The sequence below is a fragment of the Delphinus delphis genome, chromosome 7 (assembly GCF_949987515.2).
Source record: "Delphinus delphis chromosome 7, mDelDel1.2, whole genome shotgun sequence".
NCBI lineage: Eukaryota > Metazoa > Chordata > Mammalia > Artiodactyla > Delphinidae > Delphinus > Delphinus delphis.
This window is the reverse complement of record NC_082689.1, coordinates 78,116,228-78,135,866: the sequence shown is the minus strand read 5'-3', so window position 1 is coordinate 78,135,866 and position 19,639 is coordinate 78,116,228. Positions and strand designations below refer to the sequence as shown.

Here is a 19,639-nt window from a genome sequence, read left to right as displayed (position 1 = left end):
TACAAATACACACACTCACACCCACTCATACCCACCCCCCACATGCAAATGAGTCCGATTTTGGACCATCCAATAACCTACCTATTTCTGCTAGAACTCAACTTTTAATGATTGCTTTTTCAATTTTGGCGATGTGATACATAATTAAATGTGAAGCCTTTTCAATACCCCTCAAAATCCTTCTAACAATTGCAAAAATATCTAAACAGAACTGTTTTTACTTGATGTAATCCTTATAGAAAATGGAAAAATCCTGACTTACTCTATCCAGCATAGTTTACTTTCAACAAATACAGGACTCATAATTACTCTTTTCAAAAAGTATAAAATCTAAAGACTTTATAATGGCCTGCCAAAAAGGATTTCATTTTTCAAGTGAACGAAGTAACAGTTAAATTATGTACTTATGAGTATTTTAAACTCCTGGAAAAATTTTAACTATTATAATTAAGGAACCATTCTTTTATAGCATGTCACTTTGCCCAGCGTTGGGGCCATATCTCACATTATCCTATGTCAAATTCATATGGGGGAGAGAGTTAAAAGAGCCCTCCTGAGGCCTAAATAAATGCTAAATTTCTAGGGTTTGGTGGGTGTAAGTTATAACATTTCATCACCAGGTTTTGATTACTGTATATAGAGAGCTTCAAATACACAGTGAAATACTTCAGAAAGGTTCTAACAATATCATAAAGAATCAGTCCATCAATACCTATAACGAACAAAAGAGTCACCCTCTACAAAGTCCATTATGTTCAACACACAGCATTAAAAAGAATTCAAGTCTACCCATAAAACATTTTTTTAAAATAAACTTATTTATTTATATATATATTTTTGGCTGCATTGGGTATTCCTTGCTGCACGGGCTTTCTCTAGTTGCGGCGAGCAGGAGCTACTCTTCATTGCAGTGGCTTCTCTTGCTGCGGAGCACGGGCTCTAGGCGTGTGGGTTTCAGTAGTTGTGGCTCGTGGGCTCTTGAGTGCAGGCTCAGTAGTTGTGGCGCACGGGCTTAGTTGCTCTGTGGCATATGGGATCTTCCTCGACCAGGGTTTGAACCCGTGTCCCCTGCACTGGCAGGCAGATTCTTAACCACTGCATAACCAGGGAAGTCCAAGTCTACCCATAAAACTTTTAATAAAATAGGCTTCTTCAGTAATATTAAAAAAAAAATTAACTATGAAAAACAAGAATGCCCAAAAGAGATCTTTAAAGCTTCTCCTACTATGTTTGAAAATAAAAACTCATGACTTGTCTGCTTTCAACCATGGCAGAATATCTGGTACCAGATTTGCTATTCTACCGAAAACAAGGATAAAACTGGCCAAAATATACAAAGCAACTGTGTTCAGGAAATGAATAACAAGCAGTGCACATCTGAGGTCTTTGAGGGAAGGGAAATATGAAGTGAGCCTCTCGATGGCCCCAGTGTTCTGCCTGGGAACACTTTCCTGTCCCAACACAAGGAGGACTAGCTCAAATAAAGCAGCTAGGAGACAGCAGATTTCTGAGCACAGGGATTTAATCATGGGTCCTCGTTGCTCAAGGGCTGTGCTATACACACCCACACCCACATCCACACAGGGTGAGGCTCTATGAGGTCTAGCACAGATAACCTACTATGAGGCTGAAAGGTTGTGCAATGCAAGGAGTCTTTTAAAGTTCCTGTTACGGACTGAATGTCTGTGTCCCCACAAAATTCACACCTTGAAGCTCTAACCCCCAGCATTGCTGTAGTTGGAGACTAGACACAAAATAAGTAATTAAGGTTAAATGAGGTCATAAGGTCGAAGTCCTGATCCAAGAGAATGTGTCCTCATAAGAAGAGACACCAGAGAGTTCACTTGTCTTTCCTCACATGTACAAAGACGAGGTCATGTGAGGACACAGTGAGAATGCAGCCATCTGCAACCCAAGGGGAGAGCCCTCACCAGAAACCAACCCTGCTGGGACCTTGACCTTGGACTTCCAGTTGCCAGAATTGTGAGAAAGCAAATTTCTGTTGCTTGACTACCTAGTCTATGGTATTTTGCTATGGCAGCCCAAGAAGATTAATACTCCACCCAACTAGAGTAGAGAGAACATTTCAGGCTATCAGTTGAAACCCCCGAAAGGCTAAAACACCTTAGGAGTACAGGTACCGGAAAATTTAGTACAATATTGAAATAGGCCTACCTCACAAAGAAAACCAGGCCAGACAAAAACCTAAAAGATTCTCCAATAATATAACTACCTGACAGAACAAAATTCAACACTCTTTTAAAGGAAGACAACATAATCTAGCCTCCTTACAAAGAATAAGGAGTGACCAGCGTAATATAAAAAAATCACTAGATGTGCAAAAAAGTGTCCCACAATCAAGATAAAAATAATCAATAAAAAAGATAGCATAGGGCTTCCCTGGTGGCACAGTGGTTGGGAGTCCACCTGCCGATGCAGGGGACATGGGTTCGTGTCCCGGTCCAGGAGGATCCCACATGCCGCGGAGCAGCAGGGCCCGTGAGCCATGGCCGCTGAGCCTGAGCGTCTGGAGCCTGTGCTCCTCAACAGGAGAGGCCACAGCAGTGAGAGGCCCGCGTACAGCAAAAAAAAAAAAAAAAAGCATAATCCAAATGTTAGAATTAGCAAAAAAGTACTTTAAAGCAGATATTATATATTTTTTTCAAGAACTTAAAGCAAACGATGGTCATAAGTGAGTAGATGATGAGTGCCCAGCAGAAAAATAGAAACTATAAAAATAGAATGATATACCCTGAGAAAACCATAATTCAAAAGGAGACATGTACCACAGTGTTCACTGCAGCACTATTTACAACAGACAAGACATGGAACCAACCTAAATGTCCATCGACAGATGAATGGATAAATAAGATGTGGCACACATATACAGTGGAAAATTACTCAGCCATAAAAAGAAACGAAACTGATTTATTTGTAGTGACGTGGATAGATCTAGAGTCTATCATACAGAGTGAAGTCAGAAAGAGGAAAACAAATACCATACACTAACGCATATATATGGAATCTAAAAAAAAAAAAGGTACTGATGAACCTTTTCATCAGGCAGTAATAAAGACGTAGACATAGAGAATGGACTTGAGGACACGGCGGGGGCATGGGGGGAGAGGAAGCTGGGGCAAAGTGAGAGTAGCATCGACATACATACATACATACGCTACCGAATGTAAAATAGTTAGCTAGTGGGAAGCAGCAGCATAGCACAGGGAGATGAGCTCGGTGCTTTGTGATGACCTAGAGGGGTGGGATAGGGAGGATGGGAGGGAGGCTCAAGAAGGAGGGGATGTGGGGACATATGCATGCATATGGCTGATTCACTTTGGTGTACAACAGAAACTAACACAGTATTGTGAAGCAATTATAGTCCAATAAAGATCTATTTTAAAAAGTGGTATACCTAGAACTGAAGATACAACATCTCAACTAAAATATTTCACTAAATGGGCTTAAAACAGATTGAAGACTGCAGAAAGAATCAGTGGAGAAAACCTGACAAGCCTCTTAGATAGCCTCATCCACCAGAGGGCAGACAGCAGAAGGAAGAAGAACTACAATCCTGCAGCCTGTGGAACAAACACCACATTCACAGAAAGATAGACAAGATGAAAGGCAGAGGGCTATGTACCAGATGAAGGAACACGATAAAACCCCAGAAAAACAACTAAATGGAGTGGAGATAGGAAACCTTCCAGAAAAAGAATTCAGAATAATGATAGTGAAGGTGATCCAGGACTTTGGAAAAAGAATGGAGACAAAGATCAAGAAGATGCAAGAAATGTTTAACAAAGATCTAGAAGAATTAAAGAACAAACAAACAGAAATGAACAACACAATAAGTGAAATGAAAAATACACTAGAATGACTCAATAGCATAATAACTGAGGTAGAAGAATGGATAAGTGACCTGGAAGACAGAATGGTGGAATTCACTACTGCGGAACAGAATAAAGAAAAAAGAATGAAAAGAAATAAAGACAGCCTGGGACTGTCTTTATTTATAAAATAAAGAGACCTCTGGGACAACAATAAACGCAATAACATTCGCATTATAGGGGTCCCAGAAGGAAAAGAGAGAGAGAAAGGACCTGAGAAAATATTTGAACAGATTATACTCGAAAGCTTCCCTAACACGGGAAAGGAAATAGCCAACCAAGTCCAGGAAGCACAGTGAGTCACATACAGGATAAATCCAGGGAGAAACACGCCGAGACACATAATAATCAAATTGGCAAAAATTAAAGACAAAGAAAAATTATTGAAAGCAGCAAGGGAAAAATGACAAATAACAAACAAGGGAACTCCCATAAGGTTAAGAGCTGATTTCTCAGGAGAAACTCTACAAGCCAGAAGCGAGTGCCATGATATACTTAAAGTGATGAAAGGGAAAAATCTACACCAAAGATTACTCTACCCGGCAAGGATCTCATTCAGATTCGATGGAGAAATCAAAAGCTTTACAGACAAGCAAGAGCTAAGAGAATTCAGCACTATCAAACCAGCTCTACAACAGATGCTAAAGAAACTTCTCTAAGTGGGAAACACAAGAGAAAAAAAGGACCTAGAAGAACAAACCCAAAACAATTAAGAAAATGGTAATAGGAACATACATATCAATAATTACCTTAAACGTGAGTGGATTAAATGCTCCAACCAAGACACAGGCTTGCTGAATGGATACAAAAGCAAGACCCATATATATGTTGTCTACAAGAGACTCACTCCAGACCTAGGGACACATTCATACTGAAAGTGAGGGGATGGAAAAAGATATTCCATGCAAGTGGAAATCAAAAGAAAGCTGCAGTAGCAGTACTCATATCAGATAAAATAGACTTTAAAATAACGTTACGAAACAAAGAAGGACATTACATAATAATCAAGGAATCAATTCAAGAAGAAGATATAACAATTATAAATATATATGCATCCAACATAGGAGCACCTCAATACATAAGGCAACTGCTAACAGCTATAAAACAGGAAATCGACAGTAACACAGTAATAGTGGGGGATTTTAACACCTCACTTACACCAATGTACAAATCATCCAAACAGAAAATTAATAAGGAAAAACAAGCTTTAAATGACACAACAGACCAGATAGATTTAATTGATATTTATAGGACATTCCATCCCAAAACAGCAGATTACACTTTCTTCTCAAGTGCACATGGAACATTCTCCAGGACAGATGACATCTTGGTCACAAATCAAGCCTCAGTAAATTTAAGAAAACAAATCATATCAAGCATCTTTTCTGACCACAATGCTATGAGATTAGAAATGAATTACAGGGATAAAAACGTAAAAAACACAAACACATGGAAGCTAAACAATACTTTACTAAATAACCAAGAGATCACTGAAGAAATCAAACAGGAAACCAAGAAATACCGAGAGACACATGATAATGAAAACATAACGATCCAAAACCTACGGGATGCAGCAAAAGTAGTTCTAAGAGGGAAGTTTATAGCTATACAAGCCTACCTCAAGAAACAAGAAAAATCTCAAATAAACAATCTAACCTTACACCTAAAGGAACTAGAGAAAGAAGAACAAACAAAACCCAGAATTAGTAGAAGGTAAGAAATCATAAAGATCAAAGCTGAAATAAATGAAACAGAAACAAAGAAAACAATAGCAAAGATCAATAAAACTAAAAGGTGGCTCTTTGAGAAGATAAACAAAACTGATAAACCATTAGCCAGACTCATCAAGAAAAAGAGGGAGAGGACTCAAATCAATAAAATTAGAAATGAAAAAAGAAAAGTTACAACAGACACTGCAGAAGTACAAAGCATCCTAAGAGACTGCTACAAGCACCTCTATGGCAATAAAATGGACAACGTGGAAGAAATGGACAAAATCTTAGAAAGGTATAACCTTCCCAGACTGAACCAGGAAGAAATAGAAAATATGAACAGACGAAATCACAAGTAATGAAATTGAAACTGTGATTAAAAATCTTCCAGCAAACAAAAGTCCAGGACCACATGGCTTCACAGGTGAATTCTATCAAACATTTAGAGAAGAGCTAACACCCATTCTTCTCGAACTCTTCCAAAAAATTGCAGAGAAAGGAACACTCCCAAACTCATTGTACGAGGCCACCATCACCCTGATACCAAAACCAGACAAAGATACTACAAAAAAAGAAAATTATAGACCAATATCACTGATGAATATAGATGCAAAAATCCTCAACAAAATACTAGCACACAGAATCCAACAACACATTAAAAGGATCATTCACCATGATCAAGTGGGATTTATCCCAGGGATGCAAGGATTCTTCAATATACGCAAACCAATCAATGTGATACACCATATTAACAAACTGAAGGATCAAAACCATATGATCATCTCAATAGATGTAGAAAAGCTTTTGACAAAATTCAACACCCATTTATGATAAAAACTCTCCAGAAAGTGGGCACAGAGGGAAACTACCTCAACATAATAAAGACCATATATGACAAACCCTCAGCAAACATCATTCTCAATGGTGAAAAACTGAAAGCATTTCCTCTAAGATCAGGAACAAGACAAGGATGTCCAATCTCACCACTCTTATTCAACATAGTTTTGGAAGTCCTAGCCATGGCAATCAGAGAAGAAAAAGAAATAAAAGGAATACAAATTGGAAAAGAGGAAGTAAAACTGTCACTGTTTGCAGATGACATGATATTATACATAGAGAATCCTAAAGACACCACCAGAAAACTACTAGAGCTAATCAATGAATTTGGTAAAGCTGCAGGATACAAAATTAATGCACAGAAATCTCTTGCATTCCTATACACTAATGATGAAAAATCTGAAAGAGAAATTAAGGAAACACTCCCATTTACCATTGCACCAAAAAGAATAAAATACCTAGGAATAAACCTACCTAAGGAGACAAAGAACCTGTAAGCAGAAAACTATAAGACACTGTTGAAATAAATTAAAGATGATATCAACAATTGGAGAGATATACCATGTTCTTGGATTGGAAGAATCAATATTGTCAAAATGACTATACTACCCAAAGCAATCTACAGATTCAGTGCAATCCCTATCAAACTACCAATGCCATTTTTTACAGAACAAGAACAAAAAATCTTAAAATTCGTATGGAGACACAAAAGACCCTGAATAGCCAAAGCAGTCTTGCGGGAAAAAAACAGAGCTGGAGGAATCAGAGTCCTTGACTTCAGACTATACTACAAAGCTACAATAATCAAGACAATGTGGTACTGGCACAAAACCAGAACTATAGATCAATGGAATAGGATAGAAAGCCCAGAGATAAACCCACGCACCTATTATGGTCAACTAATCTATGACAATGGAGGCAAGGATATACAATGGAGAAAGACAGCCTCTTCAATAAGTGGTGCTGGGAAAACTGGACAGCTACATGTAAAAGAATGAAATTAGAACACTCCCTAACACCACACACAAAAATAAACTCAAAATGGATTAGAGATCAAAATGGATTAGAGACCTAATGCAAGACAGGACACTATAAAACTCTTAAAGGAAAACATAAGAAGAACACTCTTTGACATAAATCACAGCAAGAACTTTTTTGATCCACCTCCTAGAGTAATGGACATAAAAAGAAAAATAAACAAGTGGGACCTAATGAAACTTCAAAGCTTTTGCAAAGCAAAGGAAACTACAAACAAGATGAAAAGACAACCCTCAGAATGGGAAAATATATTTGCAAACGAATCAATGGACAAAGGATTAATCTCCAAAATATATAAACAGCTCATTCAGCTCAATATTAAAAAAGCAAACAACCCAATCAAAAAATGGGCAGGAGACCTAAATAGTTATTTCTCCAAAGAGGGCATACGGATGGCCAAGAAGCACATGAAAAGTTGCTCAACATCACTAATTATTAGAGAAATGCAAATCAAAACTACAATTAGGTATCACCTCACACCAGTTAGAATGGGCATCATCAGAAAATCTACAAACAACAAATGCTGGAGAGGGTGTGGAGAAAAGGGAACCCTCTTGCACTGTTGGTGGGAATGTAAATTGATGCAGCCACTATGGAGAATAGTATGGAGGTTCCTTAAAAAACTAAAAATAGATTTACCATATGATCCAGCAATCCCACTACTGGGCATATACCCACAGAAAACCGTAATTCAAAAAGACACATGTACCCCAATGTTCACTGCAGCACTATTTACAATAGCCAGGTTATGGAAGCAACCTAAATGCCCATCGACAGACGAACAGATAAAGAAGATGTGGTACATATATACAATGGAATATTACTCAGCCATAAAAAGGAACGAAATTGAGTCATTTGTTGAGACATGGATGTATCTATAGACTGTCATACAGAGTGAAGTAAGTCAGAACGAGAAAAACAAATATCATATATTAACACATGTATGTGGAACCTAGAAAAATGGTACAGATGAACCGGTTTGCAGGGCAGAAGTTGAGACATAGATGTAGAGAACAAACGTATGGACATCAAGGGGGGAAAGCCACGTGGGAGTGGGGATGGTGGTGTGCTGAATTGGGTGATTGAGATTGACATATATACACTGATGTGTATAAAATTGATAACTAATAAGAAGCTGCTGTATTAAACAAAAACAAAGAAACAAAAAAAACCACATGCACCCCAATGTTCATTGCAGCACTGTTTACCATAGCCAGGTCATGGAAGCAACCTAAATGCCCATCGACAGACGAATGGATAAAGAAGATGTGGTACGTATATACAATGGAATATTACTCAGCCATAAAAGGGAACAAAATTGGGTCATTCGTAGAGACGTGGATGAATCTAGAGACTGTCTTACAGAGTGAAGTAAGCCACAAAGAGAATAATAAATATCGCATATTAACGCATATATGTGGAACCTAGAAAAATGGTACAGATGAACCAGTTTGCGGGGCAGAAATTGAGACATAGATGAAGAGAACAAACGTATGGACACCAAGGGGGGATGCAGTGGGGGGGGTGGTGGTGGAGTGATGAATTCGGTGATTGGGATTGACATGTATACACTGATGTGTATAAAGTGGATGACAAGAACTTGCTGTACCAAAAAATAAATGAAAATTTTAAAAAGTGATCCTTACTCAAAAGTTAATTTATCATGGGAAAGGAAACACATAAGCACAATCTATGGGAAATTAAAATGACTACTCAATGTTTGAAGAATGAATGAATGAGCAAGTGAATGAATGCAATTAAGTCAAAAGTCCTAACTGTCAACTACTATGGGATGTGTTCATATACAGTTTTGAGTAATGGAGGAAATGGTTGTCATTTGGTAAAAAAAGAAAGTTTCAGTATTATACAGTTAATATAACCTCAGATACAAACCTGAACATGTAAAAAAAAAAAAAAGTTAGTGAACATGAAGAAAAGTCAACAAAAGTTATCAAATTTGAAGAACAGCGAAAAAAGATTTAAGAAAACTGAAGAGTCTCAGTATATTAAGTTTTTAAACTTTCTATGTAACAAATGCAAATTAGTGGTTTAAAACACCACCCATTATTAGCTCATAGTTCTGTAGTTCAAAATCTAAGCAGGCTCAGTTGGGCTCTATGCTCAGGTTATTACAGACTTGTTGTTGGGGAATTGTTGTTAATTAATTACACATGGTAACTAAATTCATGCATGTTGGAATTACGTAAAGTGAAGACTGCCTGTACATTAAAGCAGAGTTTAAATATTTCTTCAAATGTGCACAAAACTACCAACACCTAGAAATAATCTAGGACAACAGACTCAGTGTGTTCTCTGAATACACTGTATTTGTATTAGATCAAACATAATAGCCAATCACATGGACATTAACAATCACAACATATAATTAAGACTATAACAGAAGGTAACATAAAATTTTATTATAATTAGGATACTATATATCAATATCTTGGGCTATGACTAAAGCAATGCTTAGATCTTAGAGGAAAAATTACTTCTTATGTATTAATTTTAAACAATTATTTTTATACCTTAAAACTATAGTAGAAGAACAGGGGAAAACTGGCAAAAAAAAAAAAAATTTTTTTTCCCAGAAGAAGAAATAAACTAGAAAATGGAAAGCAAGTAAATAAGTAAAATTCATTTTGGTATCTAACAGGAAACCATAGCTGACAGCTTTTACTAAAGATATAAAAATGCTTTTTCTTTGTACCAATTCATTATAAACTAAACAATTACTTGAAAATACAGAACAGCCAATTTCTTCTAGTTTAGAAATCTTACATGTTTACACTATTAAATACATATTTGTTATTAAATTTCTAGACCACACAATTCTTCTGTAGTTAAATTAAAATATTTAAACGCCCAATACTTCAAACTGACAGATTATAAATATTTCACTGCTTCTCTGACTCCAATGACAACAACCACACTTAGCATTTTAGAGTACTTGGGTTCAACATACATTTTCTCATTTAATCCTCCTCCCCATTTAATGCTTTGATTTGTTTGGGTAAAATTTTTATTGATACAAATCTTCAGTTTACTCTGGAGAAAACAGTAATATAAATTCTACTTTTCCTAAAATGAAAGCCTACTTACAGCTCTGAGTAATGAATGATAGGTAATAATTAATTAAAAAACAATAACAATGATTTCCCTGGTGGCACAGTGGTTAAGAACCTGCCTGCCAATGCAGAGGACACGGGTTCGAGCCCTGGTTCGGGAAGATCCCACATGCCACGGAGCAACTAAGCCTCGTGCGCCACAACTACTGAGCCTGCATTCGAGAACCTGCGAGCCACAACTACTGAGCCAGTGTGCCACAACTACTGAAGCCTGCACGCCTAGAGCCCGTGCTCTGCAACAAAGAGGAGACACCGCAATGAGAAGCCTGCACACTGCAATGAAGAGTAGCTCCCACTCGCCGCAACTAGAGAAAGCCCCATGCGCAGCAACGAAGACCCAACACAGCCAAAAATAAATTAATTAATTAACTAAAAAAGAAAAAAATAACAATAGTTTCAAAGTATTTTACATACGCTAAACTACTTACATTGAATCCAATGAAGATGCCCCATTTTATACATGAGCAAACTGAGACAGAAAAGTAACTAGCACAAGATCATACAGATACTAAATAGTAAAAGCGGGATTTCAGTCTAGGCAGTCTGGCTCAGGGCATATTTTCTATTAATCTGCCTCTTGGGTGCAATTTTTGTTCAAAACTGCTAAATTAACTCTTTCAACAAGTTAGTTTTCAGTTTCTCTATGCATGAACATTTTAAACATACTGAATAGGACAAATGCAAGACCAACTCTTGTTTATAAGAAAAGAGTCAGACACAATGCCACACTTAACTCCATTTACCGCATCATTTAATAACACAATGTACATATTTAAGAACTTCTTGCTCTGGTGGAATACAGAAGAGTGATTGCTACTCTTTTTTCATTTCACATGTTACCACCAACATTTGTGGGGGGACTAGGAAGAGTTTAGAGAGTTGGGCAGATAGGAAAAAGGAAGAAACAAAATTAAAATCATCTTTTACTTCCTTCTAATATTGTAAATCATCTATTTAAAAGGTAAAAGGTCTAGAGCCAGCCTTTACATTCCTACAAGTTCACTTTCTTCTTGTCTAATACTCCCAAGATGCCCTCTGTAATCCTGTTCATTGAGAGCCATACCCCCTCACAACTCCACAGAACAGGCATGCTCTTTTCTACAAACATCCTTACATTACGAAACAGGGCAGAAGAATAAATGTAGTAAGTATAATTTCTATTTTAACAGACCTATCTGGAAGCTTCACGTGCAAGACACAATAAGAGCTGGGGAAAAGGAAAAATGAGTCTCAAAGTAGCCACTAACACGCCAAAACATCACAGATGGAGAATCAAAAGCAGTTAGGTTGGGCAGATGACCACATAACCTCTGCAGACTGAGGAAATCATTACGCACATGTGGAGTACACACATCACCCACTAACACTGAAGACCCACCTTCTCTATTCCCAGCTCTGAAACTTACATATTAGCTTAAGGTTGCTAGGTAGTTCACCTCAGCTCTGACTCAAATCTGAATCCATGTTCTCATCTGTAAAATGGAAATTAAAATGGCTGCCATGCTTAAAAGAGGAGTTGTGAAAATTAAGTGAAAAGAAAAATGGGTGAAAAACTTAAACAGATATTTCAAAAAAGAGGATATTAATTTAGTGAACAACTATATTAAAGATTAGATAAATAAATACTTATTAAAGCCACAAAGAGATGCCACTAGAATGGCTAAAATTCTTAAAATTACACCACCATGTACCAACAAATTTTTTATATGAAGTTGAAGTAATATGAGCTAAAAATAAGTAGGTGGCTTCAAAATGTCAATAATTTTCAGGGGGCAATGTCTGATATCTGTCATATAGACCTTCTTAGGTTCAATCCCTATACTCAGTACAAACATTTATTCACTATCAAGTAAAGTTACAAAGCCTAATAAGGCAATAATATTTAAAAAAAAAAAGTTCTTTCCCTTTCCCTTCCACCTCAAGGGACAGTAGTAGAATGTGTATACTTACTTGTAGAAAAATCATCCTCTTGCTCTCTTACCTAACTTTACAATTACACTTGACCCTTGAATAACATGGGTTTTAACTGCAGAGATCCACTTAATATACAGATTTTTAAAAATAACTATATTGGAAAAATTTTTGGAGATTTGTAACAATTAGAAAAAACTTGCAGACAAACCGGGTAGCCTAGAAATATCAAAAAAAATAAGAAAAAAGTATGTCATGAATTGTATAAAATATATGTAGATATACACATAACCTTCAAAACATGTTAACTGACTGTTATCGGTAAGGCTTCCAGTCAACAGTAGGCTATTAGTAGTTAAGTTTTGGGGGAGTCAAAAGTTAACACATGGATTTTCAGCTGTACAGGGGGTCAGCATCCCTAACCCCCTGAGTTGTTCAAGGGTCAACTATATAATCTAAGTAAGATTAGAACTAAACATTATTATCAGGAAATAAAAAGTGTATTATTAACTATCAACATCATCAGTGCATATGAATCAAAAATATAAACTACAATGTCTTCTCAAATTCTAAAAGAACATAAAAGAAATTCCCTTTTATGATTTTACTAATCTGATAATAAAACCATATGAAAGAAAAAAGGCAAAATACAGCTAAGAGTATAAAAATGAAGAAAAACAAGACAGGGGGCTTGCCCTACCACCTATAAAGGCCAATGGCATTAGAATGTGGTATTGGTACAGGATAGATAAAGAGAACAGTGTAGAACAGAAAGCACAGACACAGACCTCATACAAGGAAAGGGATTTACTATATGAAGGAGAAAGTGCTCCAAACTAGTGGGGGAAGGATAGATAATTCAATAAATGGTGATTAGGCAACTGATAATTGTCTACTGTGAATCGACTATCCAATCAAATCTCTCCTTAGACCTTACATAAAGACCAAGTCCAGGTGGACTAAAGACCTAACTGTGAAAATCAAAACTTCAATAAAACTTTCAGAAGAAAACATAACAAGATCCTTATAGACTCAAGGAGGAGAGAAAGCTTTTCTTGAACAAGAAAAATAAAATCAAGGGAGAAAGACAATATTACTAAACCGAAACTTCAATCTTCTTAATAGTAAAAGGCAGCACAAAAAGAAAAACAAAAAGAAGCAACAGACAAGGATATATATTTGCAATTCACATAAACAACAAAAGATTAGTAGAGAACGCATGTGAAACTTTAAAAATCAATAAGAAAAAATAATCCAACAGAATAATAAGTACATGAAAGTAAGGAGCAGGCAATTTATACAAAAAGAAAACAGACTGACCAAGAGACATGAAAAGATGCTCAACTGCAATGAAGCTGAAATAAATGGAAAACAATGCCCTATTTCACACCCATCAAATTGGCATAAATTTTAAAGTCTGACAATACCCAGCGTTAGTGAGACTGTGGAACAACAGGGACTTCACTTCCACTGCTGGTGGGAGTAAAATCTCCCACAAACACTTAGAAGAACAATTCTGTATTATTTAACATTTTGCAACTTTGCACTATATGCATTTTTAAAAAAGAATTCCTCTTCAAGATACAATCCCTTGAGAATCTCTCACTCTTGTGAAGAAGAAAACGTGGATAATAACTTTCACTGCAGTGTTGTCTGTGATAGCAAAAAACTGCAAAAAACTTCATGTTCATTAATAGGAGAATGGGTTAAAAAATGTGGAATATCACATAGCTCTTAAAATTAATGAACTAAAGCTACAAACATCAACATGAATAACTCTCACAAAAAATGCTAAATGACAAGCTACAAATGACTACAGAGAATATTATTTTTTATGAAGTTTAAAAACATGCAAAACAATATATATAGTATATTTGTATGTATAGTATATATTACAAAATAGACTTTTAAATCTTTTTAGAGTGTTTAACTCTGAGAAGAGAGGAAAAAGATTATCAGGTAGCTAATAAATAAAAGTAATAATTTCTACTGTATTTTGAATGTTTTCTTTAAAAAAAAAGAATGAAGTGTGGCAAAATGTTAGGACTTGACAGAGGTGACTGACAGGAATAGAGTTTATGTTATATTCTGTACTTTATGCTAAAAATTTTTCATCGTTTAAAAAATTACAAAATATATTAATTAAAATTTGTAACTATTTTAATTAGGACTAGGTATTAGAAATTTTTGGTACCATGTAAGCAAAAGAAAGTATAGGAAAAAAACTGGCTGTTACAGCTGTCATTCTCACCTAAAACCAAAATTTTTTTAATTTTAATATTTTGCAACAACCTCATGTGTTCAAGAATTGCCTTAATGACTATGTAAATGTAATATATTTAAATGTATAAAGTAAATTTGTATTACCAGAGTGCCATCAATATCTTTTTTTTTTTTTTTTTTTTTTGCAGTACGCGGGCCTCTCACTGTTGTGGCCTCCCCCATTGCGGAGCACAGGCTCCGGACGCGCAGGCTCAGCGGCCATGGCTCACAGGTCCAGCCGTTCCGTGGCATGTGGGATCTTCCCGGACTGGGGCACGAACCCGTGTCGCCTGCATCGGCAGGCGGACTCTCAACCACTGCGCCACCAGGGAAGCCCAATATCTATTTTTATATTAGGGTTTCTTGTAAAATTTCATTGGAGAAAACGATTCCATTATCAAAAACTCCAAGCTACTCACTGTCAAGTTATTTGACCAAACACAAGCCAAAGACATAGCAATACATGCATTCAAATTTTACTTGGAAAAGTCTCCTTTTAAGATAAAGTTCATACTTCAATCCACTGTGTGAAAAGAGTTTTTGTAGAAGTAGAATTTGAGCTCAGCTCTGTGGGACACAAGTAAGTTTATCTTTAAGAAAGGAGATACCAAGTATTGCTGAAAAAAGCAAAAATCTATCAGTGAATAGTAGTAAACGGCACAGAGACAGAAACTGGCAAGAAAGATTGCCTGGCTTGAGTAAGGAGAAAAAAGACACGGAAATAAGAACTGGGGTTACGGAGCAGAACAGACATCCATGACTCAGGAATCAATGTAATGAGACTGGAAAAATCGGTACAGGATGTAAGGAAATGACATCTGTCTGCCCTTTTAACACTGCCACTAAATCTTCCTATTGTGGCTCTGTCCCTCACGTTTTACTTTCTCCTTGGGATCTCCTAAAAAGGCTGCCCCAAACCAGCTCTCTACCTTAGGAAACCTACACTCCCCTTCAAGATAAGAATCAGGGCCGGGGTGAGGGGGGATGTGTGTGGATATTTTCTCTTTTTTTCTCAGCACAGCTTCAAAGGAATTTTATTCAAGAAAACAAACAATAAACCCATATTAGAAGAAATCCAATAAATATTTACACTTGATCTTAGCCGATCAAAAGGCTGAGAAGCGATCCAATAAATATTTAAAGAGCTCTAATGCTACCATACCTAGCATACCTTTCAGGATTTGTAGGTTCTGACTCCAAGAAAAAAAAGAAAAAAAACAGGAATTTGCCAGAGTTCCTTACCTCTTAGCCTTTGGCCGGCTACCATTTGACAAGTCATATACCATCATCAACTTATGAGTGCCTTCCTAGACATCTTGAGTCACTACAGTCTTTTCTCAGAGTCTCAGGGTCTGAGAAAAGGATTTCTTCCCCACATGAATGATGTCAGAAACACTGTTCACCCTCTGATGAGACTGCATCGACCAAAGGAATGTAGTTTCAACTTTACAGTTAATTATAAAAATGACCAAACCATACATATAGTAAGAGATGGTCACTTCCTGCAGGTGTAAGTGCTATCAGGAAAGCAGGGGAAGAGAGAGGATAGTGTCAACACTTTTACAAATAAAGTGTCTGCCTGAAGGTCCTTGTCTTCTCTTCAGGGAAGATGATTGTTTTAAATACAGGGAGAATGTAAAGCATCTCCTGTATTTCTAGTATCGTAATATGGTGTGAAAAATACAATTATCTTTTTATGTGTGTACGAGTCCTCCATTAGATTGAGAGTTCCTTGAGGGAACCCAGTTTATTTATTAAATTTGTGCTCCCAAAGTCTGATACACACTGTCTGACACACAGTAATCACTCAAAGCCTGTTTGTTGAATGAAAGGTAAACAAAGCTATGACAAAAAAGAAACAATGGTAATAAAAATCTGACTGAATCAAAGAAAGATGAAAAGGACAATGACACTGCAAAGGAACATTCCTGTGGGCATCTCAAGTTAAACAATGACTTGATCGTCATATTACTTAACTACTGTATTTCAAATTAACAGGGGCTTTAAGTTTTGAAAAGTGCAATATATAATTTTTCTTCTATGATAGATGTATAAAGCCAATTTGAAATCCTTAGTATTTCATGCCACTTTTTCTATTAATTCCAACCACTTGCCTAAAAGAGGTTACAATCAAACTTTCTATTTTATCTTAAACTGCCTTTTGGAAACTGACTTCAGTCAGTTATACTTGAGTTAACAAGTAAGTACTTGAAGTTTTGGCTGATGGCACTGCCCATGAAATAATCTATACACAGTATTTTTTTTTTTTTTTTGTCTGAACAGCAGTGCTTCTTTTACTACAGTGGAACTAAACTGTGATCCACTAAACCATGTAGGAACCTCAGGAGACACTGAGGGGGAGGTTTAGAAAAGCAACTTGGCTTACTTTCACCAGAGAAGTTGTCAATCAGAAAACAATGGGCTGCCAGGAAAGATCTCCCTTGAAGAGTTCCACAGTTGTTAAGTTTGAAAATCATTTGTCTTATTCTATTTTGCCTTTTTTTTCCACTATGACAAAATGAAAGTCTTCACAACAATAAAAAGTGAAGGTCTCACTGCAGCAAAGGAAGACATCATTAGGTGTTCCAAAAGCAGACGCTGTGAACCTCAACATTATGCTTCCTAGATTTATAGCAGTCGGCAATGTTAAACTACCAAGAAAAAAGTTGAATGAAATTATGGAAATACATATTTGAAGACTATCTAAGGATCAAAATCTATAGTTTTTTAGCTCTCTGCGAAAGGAAGGTACTTATACATCATATTTGACTTCTGAACACATTTTTGGAATCACATAATATACCAAAATAGGGCACTTTCTAGACTTTCCCCATAATTAGAAAATTGTAACTATGAAACAGGTGCAATATTCTGTATAACTGGCAATTTGCAGCCATGTGTTTTTTTCATTCCACTAAATCCTAAAACTCTACCTAGAATTAACTACTGCTACAAAAATATTTATTTTAGCCAGCTTGGTTTACTGTTTTTCTAAAGCCACAAGTTAAGAGTTCTCATGCCCAATCCATCTTTTTCTCACTCCATAGTCACTGACGACCCCCCAAGAAGTAAAACAGGTGTTCTGGACTGTTTTGAAATCCTGGGGTTTTCCTTTCCATACCCTAAGGCAGAACACCTTATAGCACTTGCACTATCCATGGATAGTGTAACACTTCCAACTATCATAAATAAATCCTGAAGCCGTGCGATCAAGGGTTGGACGCATCTATATATAAGCGAGATAAAATAGGTTCTTCTTATTGAACCGGGGCAAGTTGAAGTCTCTAAGTGCTGAGCTGCCCTAGACAACAGGGTCTGCTGCATCACTTTTAACCGCGGGGCGGGGGAGTGGGGAGGGGGGGACACAAGACTCAACCAGTTCTAGAGGGAGCTGGAAGTTCTGTGTCATCAACTCCGCAATTGCTCAATTAGTCCGGTCTCCAGAGAACCCCAGGCTCCTCCCTATTCCTGTGCCTGGCGAGGGGAACGGTCCTCTTTCGGGGTCCCCAACCTCAGGTGGGCTGGGGACACTCCCCTGGCAGCTAGGGACGCGCCGAGGTTGCCCCCAGAAAAATCCCGGCTGCCAGGCAGCGGCGACGCCGCACCCTCCTCCCCCTTTGCTAGGCTTTCCAGTCCCCGAAGTCGCCACCGCCCACTTTCTAGCACAACAAACAACGGCTTGGGGCCCCGGCCCAGCACTTACCCACATCTTGCTCGAAGTGGTTGGCGGTGAAGAGAGGCATCTCGCCGGCGCCCGAGCCCAAGTTGCTGCGGTCAGGCGGAGGCTCTGCAGCTGCTCCGGGCTGGGGTACCCACGGCCCCGGCTTCCTAGACGGCTCGGCTCCAGTCGCGTCCGGCACTTCCGCCACCGCACCTGCCCCACTCCTGCCTGACGGACCAGCTCCAGGTCCGCGTTCCGCCCTTGCGCTCCGCCCCGACCTCTCCTCCCGGTATGAGGTCCCACCAGCTGCGGGCATCTTCTCAGCGGCCCTGTAGCCGCCGCCCTCCGAGAGGAGGCGGCAGCCCTGATCCGAAGCCCCCGTAGGGGTCAGGCGGCCGCCGAGGCCACCTTTCCATCGCTAGGACCCCGGCAAGCCATGGAGGGGGGACCTTCAGGGCCGGAAGTTGTCGAGCCTATAAGTTGGCGACGCCAGAGAACCGGGAGCTGCAATGCCGGCGGCAGTTCTGCAGGGGGCGAGGTGTTCTGGGATTCCCTGCGTAGGGCTGCTGGTTCCGACGGCCAAGTTCTCTCCAGTTTAGTTCCTTCCTAAAATATGGGCTAGTCCCACGCGGCTGAGGGCCCGCGGCTACGTTCGCGTCACAGTCCCGTTGCCCTGGAAACGGATGGAGCCTCACTGGTTTCGAGAGTCGGCGAAAGGTTTGGCTCCGCTCCTGGCGGTTCTGGGGTTACACTCTCCTCGGCGCCTAAACCCCGCCAGAATTAACCACCGTGGAAATCGGGACTCCTCACTTTTCGCTTTACATCGCGCTCTTACACTGAAAACACTGCTCGACTCTGGGAATCCAGAGACGAATGAGGCACCGTCCCTGCCTTCAAGTTGCTGACAGTTTTATGGGGACAGTGTATAGCATATACGTGACAATACATGACGGTTCTGATATGCAATCGCGGTCACAAACTCAAATTCCCATCGGAGACAGCCAGGTATTGAAATGAGTGTGTAAGTGCAAGCACCCTTCCCACCCACACGCTCCCAAACCCTCTAAACCCTGTTTTATTTTTCTATAGCATTTATCACTTCCTAATATAGAATTATGTTTTCTGTCTCTCCTCTTTAGACTATAAACTCCATGATTATTTTTGTTCACTGCTGTACCCCCAGCATCTAAAACAGTG

The 19,639-nt window shown here is 38.3% G+C and overlaps 1 protein-coding gene across 2 annotated transcripts in view; it reads right to left on the bottom strand.

The window, feature by feature from the left end:
* STAM2 (signal transducing adaptor molecule 2) overlaps positions 1–18,848 on the bottom strand; it is a 48,513-nt gene extending 29,665 nt beyond the window's left edge. Inside the window, exon 1 of one of the 2 annotated variants that reach the window (XM_060016804.1) lies at positions 18,485–18,848. In XM_060016804.1, the coding sequence (XP_059872787.1) occupies positions 18,485–18,758 (274 nt within the window). In that variant the 5' untranslated portion in view covers positions 18,759–18,848. The remainder of the gene's footprint in view (positions 1–18,484) is intronic. The other variant, XM_060016803.1, reaches the window with a different exon arrangement.
* Between the last annotated feature and the right edge of the window lie 791 nt (positions 18,849–19,639).